Here is a 17,039-nt window from a genome sequence, read left to right on the forward strand (position 1 = left end):
TTAGGTTCTATAAACCGGATTAAATACAAACCTATAGAGATATGCTGCCCAAAAGTTTCGCCTTTTGACGCTATTCCTGTTTTTAAGAGTTTTCAATTGTAGTTTATCAACAATAACATTTTAGGAACATTTCCAAGATTGTTGCAGAGCTTAAATCTGCCGCTGAGGGGCGCTGTTACAAGTCCTACTTTCACAATCAATATCAGAATAGGGAGTTTTCTAGGGGGACTTCCTCAGGAACAGAAATTGTCCAGTTGCGGAATCCCTTGTACCATGTTCTGCTCGAAGTAGGTTGGATAGAATACGGCTGACGAAGCTTACCAGTAGAGGGACTCTGACGGCAGGAAGAGGGAGCCCGCGAGCCTCATTGGTGGGTCCGCTCACCCGGATGCTGGATGGTGCTGAGGCTGGTCCCAGCAAACAGGGCGGATGCTGGCGTTCCCTCGTCTGTTTACTCATATTTATGCATCTTAAATGCGACTTCACATGGACGTTTGTGGTCCAGTACACCCTCGGTGAAGGGGAAGTGAAGCTGCTCGTCTGCAATAGCAGCGGAAGTCCACACCAAGTCGGACAGGCAGGGCCTCATTCGGTTCGGCTTCGCGAGTGGAGTGGAGTGGAGGATGCTGGCTGGCTGAGTTGATCTAGCGGGTGGAAGCAGACGAAGTGGTGTCGTTAGGAGGTGGGGAAACAGCAGGATGCAAAGCATGACCGACACGCAGGAGGCTGCTCTTGGTGATCCAGAGCCGGCTGCAGAGGCCACCGAGGCGGGTTCCATGACACAGCAGGAGGAGGGCCTGTTGCAAGAGGAGATGGACAGACTTTTAGAGGAAAACGACATCCTGAAGGTTGTATATGCTGCTTTATTTCCCCTCATCTTGCTATGTCTACAACCTGATAGCACAAATAAGACGCTATGCATAAGCTGCATCCATAATGTGTATAATTGTTGTTGTAGAGCAATTTCTAGACCATTTCCTGCAGCTAAATGAGGTAACCAAACCGTGAGCTTCAGTGTGATGCAGTGCACGTCTCTACCCCTGCAAAAAACAACCAACTACTGCTTTCTGACAAAAAACAGGCATTATTTTGTTAGCAAAAGCTCAGTTTTAGCATTTGCATCTCTTCAGATTACACAGGTGTCCATAGAATAGACCCACAATAGTGCACAGCTGAGTCAGCATTGTGCTGAACACTGTTTACATAAAGCTTGGATCTGTGCTGAAATCACTCTGGCAGATGACTAATTGGTTATTGATTTGCCTCACATTGATCTCCTGCAATCAATAGCATATTTTGTTCCAAACGAGGGACAACAGAGAAAGCGGAGATGAGCCACGTTTGCGCAATTAGTTCAGTAGTTCTCATCGAAACAATAGAAAATCACAATTTATTTGGTTATTTGGCGTTTCCAGTGCGAGATAGAGGAGATGAGGGCCGAGATGGAAGAGATGCGGGACACGTTCTACGAGGAGGACACCTGTCAGCTGCAGGAAATGCGGCGGGAGATGGAGAGAGCCAACAAAAACTGCCGGATCCTGCAGTATCGCCTGCGCAAAGCTGAGAGGAAGCGGCTGCGCTACGCCCAGACGGGAGAGATCGATGAGGAGCTTCTCAGGAGTCTGGAACAAGACCTGAAGGTGCAGTGCAGGCTGGAGAACAAATGATATTAAAACTACAGATGGCGGTTTTATGAATGCGGTCTTCAATGTGGGCCTCAGGTTGCAAAAGACGTGTCAGTGAGGCTGCATCACGAGCTGGAGAAAGTGGAGGAGAACCGTACCAAAACCGAGGAGGAGAATGAGAAACTGAGGCAGAATCTCATCGAGGTGGAGGTGACCAAACAGGCTCTGCAGAACGAGCTGGACAAATCCAAAGAGGTTGGTGTAAATGTCAGCTAGAATCATGTGATCTTTCATTTTTCACAAGAATCTACCAAAATTGGCTTTCCTCAGAAGAGGCGAGGCGGCAGGGACATCCAGAAGACGGACAAGAAAGCAGCACAGACTCCCACTGAGGTCAGGCCCACTGTCCACTCCACTCTTCAAAAATGTTCAAATCAAGTGTCAAATAAATTTCTCCCGTCTTTAGTGAGAGCTTCCTGCTCATCTTAGTTCAGAGGTTTTTGGCACTAAAAGCCACTAAATCTTCCCTTCGCTTTTAAGCTCTTAAGCCCCCCCGCCCGCTATCTGCATTTCTCTTGGTGCTGCAGGAGGACAACGAGGACCTGAGGTGCCAGCTGGCCTTGATCAAAGAGGAGGCTGTACTTATGAGGAGGAAGACGGCCACCATTGACAAGGAGAAGGACCGCCTGGAGCAGGAGCTGCAGAAGTACCGCTCCTTCTATGGCGAGCTGGACAGCACCCATCCCAAAGGCGAGGTCGGGGGACCTCCATCCACTCGCGAGTCAGAGCTGAAGCTCCGTCTCCGCCTGGTAGAGGAGGAGGCCAACATCTTGGGGAGGAAAATTGTAGAACTGGAGGTGAGAGAGAGATGCTTTGAAGGAAGTTACAGAGTGGAAGTTGTGAGATTGTAAAATCTTTCTTCCTCAGGTGGAGAACCGAGGCCTGAGATCTGAGCTGGATGACCTCCGCGGTGAGGGCGAAGGGGAAGGAAGCTCCGGGGGTGGGGTGATGGGCGGCTCAGGCATGGGGCGAGGGCTGGGGGACGACCTGACGGAGCTTAGGCAGCAGCTGCAGCTGGTGGAGGACGAGGCTGAGCTCTTGAGGAGGAACCTTGCGGATGCAGAGGAGCAGAACCAGAGGGTGACCACTGAGCTTAACAAGCTTCGGTTCAAAGCCGGCACCCACGAAGGCGGGGCCCGGCACGGAGGAGGAGTGGGGACGGAGGGACTAAAGACAGAGGCCCTCCAGGAGGAGCTGAAGGCGGCCAGGCTTCAAATCAACGACCTAAGTGGCAAGGTTGGAAAAGTTTGCTCCTAACTTAACATCCTTTGTTGGCTGAACTTTTCGGCCCCATTGCAAGTGGACTGTAACAATATGAAGTGGAAAGGAATGGCTATATCCAGACCTGCGTCCAGCTCTGTATCAATATTCTGTCAAAGTATGCTCAAAATTGGTTCATAATCCTACGAACAGCAAAAAACTTATGTTGGTTTGAGCACCCTCTACTGGTCACATTGATGCACGACACCATCTTTTTTTGTCTCCTCAGGTGATGCAGCTCCAATACGAGAACCGCGTGCTCCTGTCCAACATGCAGCGCTACGACCTGGCCTCCCACCTCTCCCTGCGGCCCAGTCCGAGGGACAGCGATGCCGAGAGCGACGCCGGCGGTGGCACTAGCGGTCGCCGTGAGAGCGACGAAGACTCCACGTCGTCCCGCCTGCTCCCGCCCCACCGCAAACGCGAGGGTCCCATCGGCGGTGAGAGCGACTCAGACGAGGTCAGGAACACTAACGGCAGCAGCCGTTGCTTGACCCCTACGAGGGGCCTCCTTACCCCCACCGGACCAGAAGGAGCCGCCTCCCCGTCTTTATCCCGCCTCCTGCCTGGCGGGCGGTGCAGCCTCCATGAAAGGCAGCAAATGATTGACATCCGTGTGGAAGCAGAGAGGCTCGTTCGGACCATCGACCGCCTCATCGCCGAAACGGCGGCCATCATCTCAGAGGCGAGGGTCTACGTCTCCAACGGCGATGTCGTGCTCGGGGATGACGGAGCAGAGGATGACGGGAGTCGGATTAGAGAGCATGAGCTGCTGTACCGCATCAACGCCCAGATGAAAGCCTTCCGGAAAGAACTGCAGGCCTTCATAGACAGACTGGAGGGGCCCAGGCAGGGGGAGCGGGACAGCGAGGAGCCACTGTCGGTGAGAAACCAAAAAAACATTCACCGTCGATCCTACAATACTTTTGTGCTAACTCCTTTTCTCCCTCACTTGCGATCTCATGTTCCTCACATTCCCAGATGTTCCAGCCAATCATTTTGCTCATCCTCATACTCGTGTTGTTCTCCTCCCTCTCGTACGCCACCATCTTTAAACTCGTCTTTCTTTTCACCCTCTTCTTTGTTCTGTGATTCTTTTCTTCATCTACGTTAATCCTTTGTCGCTTCTTCTCTGTTGATTCCTTTTTTACCTCACCTCGCTTCACCGCATTATTTGTTGCCAAGGTTACCGAAAGCATAGGGAAAGCTTGAGCTGGCGTCCCAGCCTGGAATCAAACCCAGAAGAAGGTGAGTTTGTAGCTCCAGCATGTCTGTCTTGGCTGGAAATTGTTGCTTTACAGCAACCATAACAATCCTGCTATGTACGTATATAATTAATTTAGCTTAGCACCTGTTAGCGTTAAAGCCTCCAGTAGCTAGAGTAGCTCTTAATTCAATTTATAAGCATTTACAAATATACATGTGTTTACGTACGAGTTCCTAGACTATGGAACAAGTGGAGTGTTGGTGTACAGGCCTCCCTTGCATATTTAAGCAAACTCTTGGCCTAAATCAGTGCAGGGCCCCCTGGGGGTGAATGGGGAACTGTGTGAACCGTCTTCAGTGGAGGTAAAAGTCACCTTAGATGTTCATTTATCCCTTTTCTTCATTAGCTACATGCAGTTTGAATGGGAAACTACAATTATAAAACTATAAAAACATGTTTTGTGTTAATATTTTTGGCTTTCTGGATTAAGTGGACTGCCATGATTTCTTATGGGAAAATGTATTGAGTTAGCGTTGGACCTTGTGGAACAGATTAATGATGCTCACCAAGGTTCCACTGGCCTGGGATGCCTCAGAGAATTGGATCATTTTGGCCTCTAAATGTGTAGTTGAAGGTAACCAAAATGTTACGAACAGCGGTTAGGAGTGATAAGCCTCGCAGGTAGTTTTTACACCACAGAAAACCACAATAATACAGATATTGTTCAATTAAAAATGAATAATAAGAGTAATGAATGTTTAGAACTTAATGGCTCCAAGGACCCGTGACCTCTATGTCCCGATTTAACCTTGCTTGTAAATACATTGGGGCTTCAGAGAAGCTCACAGCCGCCGTCAGATGTTCCTCGCTGGTGAAAAACACATTACATACCGTCCCTGCTGTCATTGCCTCAAGGTAACGCGGGGACACTTTGTTTTGAAATCCCCCCCTTTAAACTTCTTGAGGGCACAGCGTTGTCATCCATTACTGGCGTGAGGGCGTGACAGGTGGAGGAATGATGGAGGTGATCCGCAGGCTTCCCACATGGGGGGGGGGGGTCTGACGCCTCTAAGTAAAAGAATTAGCAAACGAGGAGAGGCGGTGCGTGGGTGGGGGCGGGGTGGTCAGGCAGATGAACAGTAGCAACTGTCAGCCACGGGTTCACGTTACAGGAGGATGTGGGGTGGCATTCCGCACGCTTCTGTGGTGTTTAACATCCTGGAAATCTGCCTTATGACTCATATTTGGAATACTTCTTGCTTAGAAATAAAATGAAATTAAACAGTTGAAAATGCTTTGGAAATCACGCTAGCGTACATGGAACACATATGTATATTTTCAAAAGACTTGTTATACTTTACTCTCATAATATTTGGACTTTATTCCCATATTATTATCGCCAGCCTCATTTGCCAAATATTACAACTTTATTATTTTGCCTAAAATTACAACTTTTGGAAAATAATTATTTCATATTCAATATTTCAACTCTGCGCTACAAGTACAACTTTAACTCACAAAATGGAGACCTTTTTTCATGTTTGAGTAAGTTTTTTTTCAATATTTTGATATATTTTATTCTTGTAAAATTACAGCTGTTTTTTTTGCCCCCAACAACGTATTTTAACTGCATCCTACATCATATTTGACTTCATTCTCGTACTAATTTTTTCCGCAACCTGATTTTCCAAAAATGATAACTTGTTTTGGTTCTCTCACATAATTTTACAACTTTTTTTCCTATATATTGTACCTACGATTAAAATGATGACATATTACAACTTTTCTCCAAATATTTTGACTTACTGCTGATTATTTTTTCTTGTTACATTATATTTCCTTTAAAAAAATGCCATATATGTAATGGAAATATATTATTATTTTTCCAGCCCTGGATTGACTTCTGGACGGCTAGTTGCTAAAAAAGTTATGTGGCTTCATGGCGGCCATGTCATTCAACTAAGATTGCTTAGATTTGACAGTCACATGCTTCCCAATCCTCTCAGGGTGTGTGCCATGTTTTTTCACCCTAAAGTTCCATGTGCGAGATGTCTTATGTGGTTTGATATCAGCGCCACCGTGCGGTGTGTTTGTTTGAGAAATAAGGACACAGGTAGCCTGGTAGGAGTGCATGATGTGAAGCGTTACACCGCATGATTTGATCACATGACTGTATATCATCCACGACTCATGATTGGTGCCGCATGAATGCTGACATATAATCAAATAAAATGACTCACCCACTTGGCGTCCATTGGGAAAAAATGGTCGCATGTCACAAGACAAAATCTGCCCGGGCGCCTGAAAGCAGAGTAGCAACAGAGAAGCTCATTGGCCGAGAGGTGGCGGCAGGCTTAAATAGCTATGTAAACACTTTCCCTCTTCCCACCCTCCCCACCCCCGCCCTTGAGTATTTTTAGCCAGGGTGCTGGTGACGACAGTTGTCCCGCTGGAAGCTTCACATGCTGGAATAAATTTGACATTATGATATTGGATCCAGGGTCCGGCGGGGGCGCGGCCACCTTCACATATGAAACGGGGAGGTGGGGGCGGAGGAAGGCTTGGGGGGGGGAACAAGTTGTTTACTCTATTGTTCCAACGACTTGACCTCCGTACGGGAGTGGGCTCTTTAAAAGTGAGCCCGCCCGGCTTTACGTAACGACAGGGAGGAAAAACACAGGGGCTGCACAGCAGAGGGACACTTTGGAAGGGGGTGACTCAGGAGCAGGGACTAGGCCCAGAGCTGGGGATTTTATTGGAGGGCAGGGACAGCTTTGTGCACCTGGAAGAAGGTAGGGCATTGATGCATTGATGGATCACAGTCATCCTTAAGGAAGGCCTATTTTCACTTCCATTGATGTTTTTTTAGTTAGCAGGATTTATGATGGAGCCACCATAATCCAATTCTTGCCATTGTAGGCGTGCATGTATACACAGGAAATATGGCTTACAAATTGGCGTTGGTCCAAATTGGGATTATTCAGCCTTGGTGGAGGTCTGTTCTCTACTGGATGCCATTCACGTTATGCATAATTAACAGGAACAGTATGGCTCCTACTCTCAGACGCTGGTGGCTTTCTGTCACGCTTTCTATAACGAGATACTTCAAGCCCTTGATGAGCTCTTTATTTTGATATTTCGCTTTGGAAAAAAAAAACCCTTGTCATTACATTAGCATTTCATGCGTCATGCTTGAAACACGTGTGTGTTCCCTTCCTGGCAAATGGCCGCCCTGCCACATGCCAGGGATGTCTTTCTATGCTACGCAGTGAGGTGCACGCAGGCAGGGGTGGAGGTCAGAGGCGGAGATGACCTCCACCCCCCCCCCCCCCCCCCCCCAAGTGCCTAAAAGGCGCTAACGTGTGTCATGGAACATGTCCAACATGTCCACGCGTGCTGCGTTAAGCTAGTCGTACATGCCTGTGAATTTACAGCAGGAAGGCCCACACGACAAAGAAATTGTTAGGTTGGGTTCTGTCTGGGTTTTGGTGCAAATCTGGATAAAGGTGGAGTTTTTTTTATTACCGTTTGTAAAATTGCATTTCATTACAATTTTCCTTTAACAGCATCACAACATGAGGCGTAAATGGTGTGCCGCTCAGCAAATTTGTTTTTATTTGTCTCCTGAATTTGTCAACTAGAGAGAGCGATTGGACTATAATTTTGTTTTTATCCGCTTGTGAAAAGGGTGCATGAAAACAAAGCTCATGTTGTTGTTGTGTACAAACATGCGTTTTCACTTTAACAGTTTGATAAGTCAAAAAACTATAATTCTGTTTATCCACTTGTCTACAGGAATGCATGAAATCTTTTTTAAAAAGTGAGCTACGATGCATTTTCAGCTCCTTAAAATGTACATGCTATGTCTTAGTAAACTATCTACCTCCAAAAGCGTGCCAGTCCTTAAAAAGCCCACGTGTTTGCCTTCTAGTGTCAGTGTCGCCATCCATCCATCCGTCCGTCCAGGCATCGGCAACGGCATCCCTGCCGTCACGTCCCTACAAGAAAGTACAACAAGAGGACAGACGCAAGTTGCCATTTTGAAAAAAATACAAAGGAAAAAGGTCTCAGAGCGTCGGGTGGCCGGCGTCATGGCGGCCATTGATCTGGAGCGTGGCCTGGAACACGGCAGTCGCGGCTGGGGACAAGAGAGGCCTGACGTGATGGACAACTTTGACTCAGAGATGCAAGAGTGGGAGGACCAGCTGCAGGACATCCAGAGGAAAATAGAAGAGGTGAGCCCGAAACATGGAATTATACTTGAGGAAGGTTCAAACTTTTCAGTCTTTGCCACATACTACAATAGGGTGGCCAGGGTGTCGTGGGGGCCATTGCTGGTCCGCGGTACATTCTGAAAATCGAATTTAACTTAAAAAAAAATAAAAATAAAAACAGCAAATGTAAAAGTGCACGTTAATTTTACAAGAATAATCTAACATGAGAAAACTCACCTCATTTTAGTAGCATAAAGTTGAAATATTAACATTTATTTAATATGTATTATGAAAATAAATAACAAATAAAGTAGTATTTGTTTGGAAAATAAGGTTGCAAAAAATCTGTTATGTCAATGTAAGTAATGAGAATAAAGTAACAATATTTATCAAGATTATGCAGAAGTTGAAATATTTAGATTTTTTTTAAAGAAGCAGAATAAATATGGAAAAAAGAGCAAAGTTGATAGCTTCTGAGATGCATTTTTTTCTTGAAATTTGTATTGTTCAAATATAATTGTTCAAACTATCAAAGTGGCGAAGTTGTATCCTTTCATTTTCCGCGACCTGCATCTTCTTGGCCGTGCATTCTCACTAGGATCGCAGGGTTATGCTGGAGCCTATCCCAGCTGACTTTGGGGGAAAGGCGGAATACACCCTGGACTAGTGGCCAGCCAATCGTAGGGCATTCAGCATTTATTAAAATAAATGCATTGAACAAATGAATTCAAATAAATATTGGGTTCCCTCCCAAACAAGACACTTATTGAGCACTTTGCCTGCATAAAGCCATGAATAGTTTTCTGTCTGTGTTATGACGTGCTTGCTCGTCCCTGGAGCGTGTTCATTAGTGTAGTATGCCATGTTTATGTTTGTGTCTTAGCGTGGCAGCAATGATATAGACCAGGGGTCGGCAACCTTTACTATGAAAAGAGCCATTTCACCCACTTGCCCACTAAAGAAAAATAGCCTGGAGCCGCAAAACGTTGTATGTTTAAAACAACATTGGAGGGAATTTGGGGGTGTCAAAGTAGTTCAGATAAAAAAAAAAAGACGAGTTGGAGTACTCTTGCTAGTACTGGAGATAAACTTTTGTTTTTAAATGAGCTCTAATTTATTTTTTAGAATCGTCAAATAACTCATTAATAATTAATAACTCAAATAACTCAAAGTATTACTCATTTCCCTTCATGTTAACCTGTCAGAGAGAACTGGATAGCATCCTGTCTGCTCATTCAGTCACCAGTCAGAACTCAGTCAGGATGCATTCATGGTCTCACACAAAGTTGGATTTTTGTAAACTCATAACGAAGATGTGCATTTTCACCACACGGGTGCTAAAAAATATTCAAGCATTGCAAAGGGAGCCGCAACAAAGAGGCTGGAGAGCCACATGCGGCTCTGGAGCCGCGGGTTGCTGACCCCTGATATAGACAAATGTCTCCAGGCGAATGAAAGGACGCGCTGACAGACGTGCTAAGTGCTCACACACACGTACTTTGAAAGCAGACACCCTCAGGAAGTACATGTTGCCATGCAGAATATCACGGTGGTAAACATTTTGTGTAATAATATCATCATTATGACAAGGCAGTTGCGTGAATGGAAGAGTAATGTCCAGTGTTTTATTCCAGCTGTACACTGAGGTTCAGGCACGTAGGGGAGGAAGCGGCATGGCCATGGACAACCACCAATATGCCAAACATGACCCGGGGAACCACAGCAACCCCATTTTTAAGCCTGTCCATCACAGCAACAATCACCATGGAGGTTTCCATCCGCCGCATCACCACGGCTACTCCACCGGCCATCAGAACGGTGTTTCGGAGATCGGAGACTTGCTGCAGGATTACCTGGGCCATGGGAATCTTGCTAGTCGGAGGAACAACAGCGCCCGCCACGTGGTAAGAGGACGATGGATATTTGATGACGAGAGGGGTATGTGGCACACTCACAAAATACATGTTTTCATCTTTCAGCACTTCAGTGACACCATCAAGGTGAGTCGGGATGTCCCCTTACACCAGGACGACGGTAAAAGACGAGCAGGAAATCAAAGGTAGGGGGCGTACAAAAGTCTTGTGACGTGACTCTTTATCGAACTATGTAGGAAGGTAACTGATTTTGTTATGATCTCACAATAGGATGGCCCATGAGCAGTTTTTGGGCGGTTTTGAAGAGTTGGAAAATCGAAAGAACCGAGTGTCCTACACCAAGAGTTGCTCCAACAAAGAGAACTCGGGTTCCAAGCCGCCTCTTGGCCAGAAGGACGCTCCTGTTGCACACTCGCGGTCCACCGCTCAGCCCCCGACTGCGGAATCACCGGCCCTGGACAGGAAGTCGTACAGTCCAAGCATCCTCAGCGACCGCAAGTGCGGAAGCCCCTTGGTTGTCAGGAAGTTTGAAGCCATGCTGCAGGAGAACGAGGGCAAAACGCTCACTGACGCAGGAATGGCGACACCAGAGGTGAAGTGTGCCACCCCAGGGTGCCAGCGAAGGGGGGGCGCTGGAAGGGCGCCCGTCCAGAAATGCTATGCGGATTCCGAAGCACTGACGGCAGAGGTGGAACACAGCCAGCAGTGGGGGTTTAACCTGCGAAGAGGATCCTACAGTGGTTCTAAAGGATCCTACTCAAGCCCGCAGCAGTGCCAGTCCAGATCACAGGTGCCGGGGAGCCTGAGGACCAGACCCAGATCCAACAGCGCAACAGCGAGGAAGCCCGCATCCCATCATGGGGATCCTCAGAAGATCCAGAGGGGCAGGTTAGGAAACCATCCAGGCTGTGGCACAGATGAGGGACTCATTGAGCTGCTGGACATGCTGGAGATCCAACACGAGTACAGTTCTAGAGCTGGACACGCAGCCTACAAAACACAATCGCAGGAGGTACAGTCCAGAAAGTTGTTGATCAATTCTGACGCATCAATGCTAACTGGTTTTTTGTCTTCTTGGTCCAGGTAAACCCACCTCAGTGGTCCGAAGAGCCCAAAAGGAGTTTCTCTCGTCCCGCTCGGCCGGCCAATCAGCGTCCTCCTTCTAGATGGGCCAGCCGCACACCCGCTGCTAGGATTGTCGCCCCGTCGGGCCCGATGTACCGTCCCCCAAGTCCTCTAGTGCGCTCTCCGAGCCCAAAGACCAGAACCCCGAGCCCCGCCCTCAAACACCGTCCAATCATTTCCTACTCGCTCCCGACAGAGACAGTCATCATGTGATAGCCATTCATCTTCTTTCCATCCATGCCACATTCTCTGTAAATAGGAAGGACTGTGCCATGAGGGCAGACGACATTCTCCTTTCTTGCTGTGCTTCTTCACTTGGTCAACACATTAGCTTTTTCTTTAGCCGCTGCTCCTCTTTAATCCACGTCTTTTTTTATGTGAACTTCTTTCATGTCTATTTATAAACGATGGGATGTTGCATCATGGAGCCCCAGTTGTAGGGGCAGCAGCCTGCTACTACTACCTGCTAACCAAACAGCGTGATTTAGTTTTATGTTGTCAGTCATATATTTCACATGTTCACTCTGGTATGACTTCATGTATTTTTTTCTTTCTTGGTAATAAATATAACAGTGATTTAAAGAAAATAAAAGCCTCTTTATACGTATGGATTCTCGTTGCAATGCTGTGAGACTACAAAATCATTACAGCTACATTCACACCGCAGGGGAGGATGCCATATTTTTTATGACTGTTCACTGTATGCAACTTGTTAATGTGAAGGCAAAGCCTCCGGGAAGTGATGTGCATGCACAAACGCGTGTGGGTTATGTAAATATCGTACTGTTCGCACAATGACATGAAGAAAAATGTCCAATATAATATAGTCACATATGAACCAATTAGCCGCGATAAATGAGGGATCAAAAACTAATTGGCTGCTAACAAGAATGCTTTGTCATAAAAATAGAGAATGAACAGTTGCACTCAAGCAGAAAATTAATAGCACAACAGGATGCTCGCCACAATGAGGTAAAATATGGTTAGCTATGGCCCACACTAATGCAATGACTGTTACCACGACCTTTCTCTGGTTAATGCTAGTAAAATTATATCATTCATTCATTCATTTTCTACCGCGGGGGTGCTGAAGCCTATCCCAGCTGTCTTCGGGCGAGAGGCGGGATACACCCCGGACTGGTGGCCAGCCAATCACAGGGCACATATAGACAAACAACCATTCACACTCACATTCATACCTATGGACAATTTGGAGTCGCTAATTAACCTAGCATGTTTTTGGAATGTGGGAGGAAACCGGAGTACCCGGAGCAAATGAACAGAGAACGGAGAACATGCAAACTCCATACAGAGATGGCCGAGGGTGGAATTGAACCCTGGTCTCCTAGCTGTGAGGTCTGCGCGCTAACCACTCGACCGCCGTGCAGCCAAAATTATATCACATATTTAAAAATTATGACTCGCATGCAGACTTAAATCTTGTAATATTACAGCCATTTTTCTGATGATGAATTAGTCATTCCAGACTAATGGACCCTTCTAACGACCCTTCTCTGGTTAATGCTAGTAAAATTATATCATATATTTAAAAATTATGACAGTTTCTCCTCGCATGCAGACTTAAATCTTGTAATGTTACAGCCATTTTTCTGATGATAAATTATTGTCAAAAGACAACCATTCCAGTAAAATGGTTAATATGCTAACATTATCTATTTCTTCATTCATGATATGACTTTGTAAAATTATGACTTCATTATTGTAATATTTTGAACTGACCCTAATATTTTATTGTATTTCTAGGACCTGCAAGTCAATATTGTCTCATTTTGACTAGTCTTGCTTTGATGCAAACAATGAATCAAAGAAATTTAATTAAATATAAAAATACACTCCAGCACCCCCGCGACCCTCGTGAGGAAAAGCGGTAGAAAATGAATAAATGAATGAATGAATGAATAAAAAAACACAACACTGGAGCTCCATTAACACTGTACAGCAACTACGGTTTTTACACCTGCTAAAAAAAAAATGGCGTCACTATGTAATAATAACACATTGGCCAGTTTTCTCACGACGTAACCGTTAACACATTGACACACACACACATGCACACAAAGGGCGTGAAGTGTAAAATGTGCATGCTGGAGTGCATGGATGTCTCGTGGACTCCGACCCCCCCCCCCAATGATGATGCCTCACACAGGCCCCTGACACCCAAGCTCCTGGTGCCGTGTGGCAACGCGGACCAAAATAGCGAGCGTGACGTGAGTTTTGGTGCCAGAAATCTTAGCCTTCTGCCTAAATAAAGAGCGGGACAGGCTGGCCTGTTCCTTATGAATAAATGACAAACGTGTACAATTAAGTAAAATGTCAAAATGGAGGGACTTTTCAACATAATGTCATTTTTAAACCCAATTATGACTTTGTACATTCTATCCAAGCTTCCAGCCTGCCTCAACTCCCAGGGTGAGTTTATATAAATATGTGTGTGTGCGCCGAGGGTACAGCTTACAGGTTGCCACCTCCTCAGGCAGCATGGGGGTATTTTAACGAGGCGTCCCCTTAGCCCCTTCTCTGCTCGCTCCCCTCATGTGACCCGACGCTAGCTAACTAGCTCTTGGAAAGCTTACCGTGCCACCGTGACCTAACAGTGAAAGGCGATAGGCGAGGCATTAAAAAGTGTGGAAAAAAAGATAAAGTGTGGCGTGTAGTTTCATTTCCTCCTGTCACTCCAACATGGAGACGGGTGGATCCCTCAAGAAGAGCGGGAGGTGGACTTTGGAGGGTTATACGTGCGCAATTCGGTTTTCCGTCAAAAGTACAACGCGACTTTAAGGAATCAAACCCAAAAGAGTATTAGTGCCACATTGGGGAAAAAATCTGAGATTTCGAGATTAAAGCTGTAATTTTATGAGAATAAAAAAAGACTAAAGAGACTAAAGTCGTAAATTTACACGAATAGTCATAATAATACATGCCACTGGGAAAAATATAGCATAGATCTTCAGAAAAAAGGAAAATTTCCTCTTGCTTCAGACAAGCTTTTATTTTTTTTACGTGGCAACAAAACAGCAGTTGAGCACAAACATTAGTATGTCGAGCCCTTCTCACTTCCGCCTTCCTTATCCCGCCCCCTCCACAAGGCCAAAGGTCACATAAGCTCCCCCTTTTCATAGTAGCTGTCTCAGGCAAAGCCTGTAGCATAAAGTTAACAGTTTTTTGGTGCTTCAAAATGTGGTTTTGTTCCCAATGAGCTCCAAACACAGCATGCTAACATCTGAAAAAGACAAAATAGCAATGACTCCCTTGTTTTATGACAAGCGAAAAGTATTCCTTACAAAAAAAAAACCTTACAAAACTAGAAAAGGTAGCTCTTATGAGAATAATTGTTTTGACACTATTCAAGAGCGGCATCAACTACAATGCTAACCAGTGCTACGGCCACGCTGGTGCCAGGCAGACTCCTCTATTCTCCTACGCTTCTATTCGGGTTGCCACGCAGCCGGACATAATATCTCTCTCTCTTAAAGTGATTACGATCCGTCAACCCGCGATAGCTGACATAACGTCTCCACGCTGTGCCCGAGCCACGTGTGAATCCCACGCTCTCACCCGCACCCAGCTGTCCCGCTTTTCCCCACGGGCCCCGTAGTGGGCACCCTCATTGGCATTTGGAGATCGGCGCTCTAAAATCCTCAGCATGTGTCAGTTGCTACTGCGATGGGGATGGAAATAGCCTTAACGGCCTGTTTGAACATGAATGCAGGGGCCGGACCACCCTGTGCCAGGGGACGTTGAATTTGTATTGGCGTGGTTTGAACGGCATCCATTCTGATGCATTGTGAGGTTCTATGGGCTTTACGTTGTTTTCAACCATGTCGGTTGGGAAGCGACCTGTCCGTTTTTTACGGCTTCAGGGGTAGTATCAGCTTGGAAAAAGAGTGTATTCCACAATGCTGGGACCAGATTATGTGTTTAAAAGGAACTGTCGCTGTCCAACAAGTCTTTTACCGGACTTCGATACTGCCATTCCATGTCTCTTATGACTATATCCCACTGGGTAATAAATTGGGCAACTACTCTTTCAGAAACCGTTTTGTGGGATCTTAGTGTGAAAAGGTTATTGTTATGTTATTGGGAAGTGGAAATGCAACAGTTAACACTTCTGGAAGATTTGTGAGTGGGCATATTGGGGGTTTTCTGTCTGTTTATGGGTCAGAAGTCACTGATTGTGTATGGCACAGTATCTCTGTTGTAGTTTATCTGAACGATCTTAGACACTCGCATAATGCTTCCAGTCATGTAGGACGGAACAGAAAAGGGTCTTCCCTAAAACTGCTTCCAAAAAAGTTCAAAATATCTTTCTAAAGATACAAAATTACGAGTCAAAGGTGGTCCAAACCTACTCCTGATGGATTTACATAAAAAAAAAAAAGACTTTGCCAAAGACGGTCTTAAACCAAGACCTCATTTACACTCAGAAAAGATCCAAGACGCTGTCAAGCCCACTCCGTCTTCGCCCGTCTGTCTAATCTGTCATTGCGTCTGAGTGGTTCCATTGAAGTGGACATCTCAAATACCCTGCCGATGAGTGTGAGAGGTTGCACCATCAAGGACGGCCAGGAGGTCCGTGAAGGGGTCTTGAGACACTCTGGCCTCTCCGTTAAAATAGAAACCCGGGCCCTGCCCCCCCCCCCTCCCCCTTCTTTGAAAGACAACCTGCTGGGCTCGTCTTTCAAAACAAGAGCAAGGGGAGAGTTGTGATCTCGTAGGATTAGCCGGTGTTGCCCGGCAGAGAGCGCTTCCATTTGTCATGTGCTGAATGACCAATTCTAATTTGTATTCAGTGCGAGGTTGAAAGCGACGACGTGCCGTCGCTCACACATTTAGCTCAGGGGAATAAAGCGCATGAAAGTGACAGACGACGCTGCGGTGCTTTGTTGCTCATCTTAATGGTGGCATGATATCATTGTGTCTTTCATAGACCAAAGCTGACATTAACACGCCGTCATGAGAGATAAAACTCTTCTAATGTTTTTGTCTTTGGTGTCTGAGGGAGTCCAGATGGTGTAGAGCGCTGGGATTGTTTTACTGCAGACTACTTTGGGCTATGTTGATATCCTCACAGTCTAAGGACTATTGGATTTTAAGAACTTGGTTTAAGGATCCAGTGGTTGTAGGTTCATGGCATGAGGACTGGATGGCTTTAGGTTTAGAGATTGGCATCAAGCCAGCAAAATTAGATGACCCGCTTCAGACCAAAACAAATGAAAACTGGAGTAATTGGTGATTGTTTGTTCTTGGGAACTGCCACAGTATCTTCGAGTAAGCTACTGATGCAAGATGAATGCATCTTTGTTTTGTAATAGTCATCAAAAAATGCTAATAAGCAAATTTTATATACATTGTTTCTAAATGAAATATTTTTTTAAATAAGTCTTAAACTAAAATACAAATATAAGATGGCTGCACGGTGGATAGCGGTTAGCATGTTGGCCACACATATGACATCACAAAATTTCCATCCATCCATCCTTTTTCTAAGCCGCGTATCCTCATTAGGGTTGCAAAATTGTGCTGGAGCCTATCCCAGCTGACTTCTGGTGAGGGTACAGCCTGGACTGGTGGCCAGCCAATGGCAGGGCGCATATAGACAAACAAGCATCCACACTCACATTCTTATCTATGGACAATTTAGTGTCGCCAATTT

At 45.9% G+C, this 17,039-nt stretch overlaps 2 protein-coding genes across 3 annotated transcripts; both read left to right on the plus strand.

The window, feature by feature from the left end:
• Positions 1–207: 207 nt before the first annotated feature.
• LOC131107575 (protein SOGA3-like) lies at positions 208–8,235 on the plus strand. Of its 2 annotated transcripts, none has more exons than XM_058057738.1 (9): positions 208–848; positions 1,416–1,640; positions 1,722–1,880; positions 1,956–2,018; positions 2,213–2,482; positions 2,553–2,921; positions 3,175–3,828; positions 3,927–4,193; positions 8,084–8,235. In XM_058057738.1, the coding sequence occupies exons 1-8, from the start codon at positions 699–701 to the stop codon at positions 4,035–4,037; spliced, it is 2,001 nt and encodes a 666-aa protein (XP_057913721.1). In that variant the 5' UTR covers positions 208–698; the 3' UTR covers positions 4,038–4,193; positions 8,084–8,235. The 2 variants fall into 2 exon arrangements, with proteins under 2 accessions (XP_057913721.1, XP_057913722.1); XM_058057739.1 differs by having other exon boundaries at positions 4,131–4,193.
• Positions 8,236–9,954: 1,719 nt separating this feature from the next.
• Positions 9,955–11,965, plus strand: LOC131107581 (microtubule cross-linking factor 1-like). The gene is made up of 3 exons (XM_058057754.1): positions 9,955–10,425; positions 10,511–11,252; positions 11,324–11,965. The coding sequence occupies exons 1-3, from the start codon at positions 9,980–9,982 to the stop codon at positions 11,576–11,578; spliced, it is 1,443 nt and encodes a 480-aa protein (XP_057913737.1). The 5' UTR covers positions 9,955–9,979; the 3' UTR covers positions 11,579–11,965.
• The last annotated feature ends 5,074 nt before the right edge of the window (positions 11,966–17,039 follow it).

The sequence above is a fragment of the Doryrhamphus excisus genome, chromosome 19 (genome assembly GCF_030265055.1).
Source record: "Doryrhamphus excisus isolate RoL2022-K1 chromosome 19, RoL_Dexc_1.0, whole genome shotgun sequence".
NCBI classification, from domain to species: Eukaryota; Metazoa; Chordata; class Actinopteri; order Syngnathiformes; family Syngnathidae; genus Doryrhamphus; species Doryrhamphus excisus.

What these genes read in the sequence shown, in the direction of transcription:
- LOC131107575 (XM_058057738.1), top strand. Translation starts at nt 699, where the DNA reads ATGCAAAGCATGACCGACACGCAGGAGGCTGCTCTTGGTGATCCAGAG. An exon ending in GTCTGGAACAAGACCTGAAG is followed by an intron (nt 1,641 to 1,721) that starts GTGCAGTGCAGG and finishes TGTGGGCCTCAG; the next exon opens with GTTGCAAAAGACGTGTCAGT. An exon ending in GGAAAATTGTAGAACTGGAG is followed by an intron (nt 2,483 to 2,552) that starts GTGAGAGAGAGA and finishes TTTCTTCCTCAG; the next exon opens with GTGGAGAACCGAGGCCTGAG.
- LOC131107581 (XM_058057754.1), top strand. Translation starts at nt 9,980, where the DNA reads ATGTCCAGTGTTTTATTCCAGCTGTACACTGAGGTTCAGGCACGTAGG. An exon ending in AGACGAGCAGGAAATCAAAG is followed by an intron (nt 10,426 to 10,510) that starts GTAGGGGGCGTA and finishes ATCTCACAATAG; the next exon opens with GATGGCCCATGAGCAGTTTT. An exon ending in ACAAAACACAATCGCAGGAG is followed by an intron (nt 11,253 to 11,323) that starts GTACAGTCCAGA and finishes TTCTTGGTCCAG; the next exon opens with GTAAACCCACCTCAGTGGTC.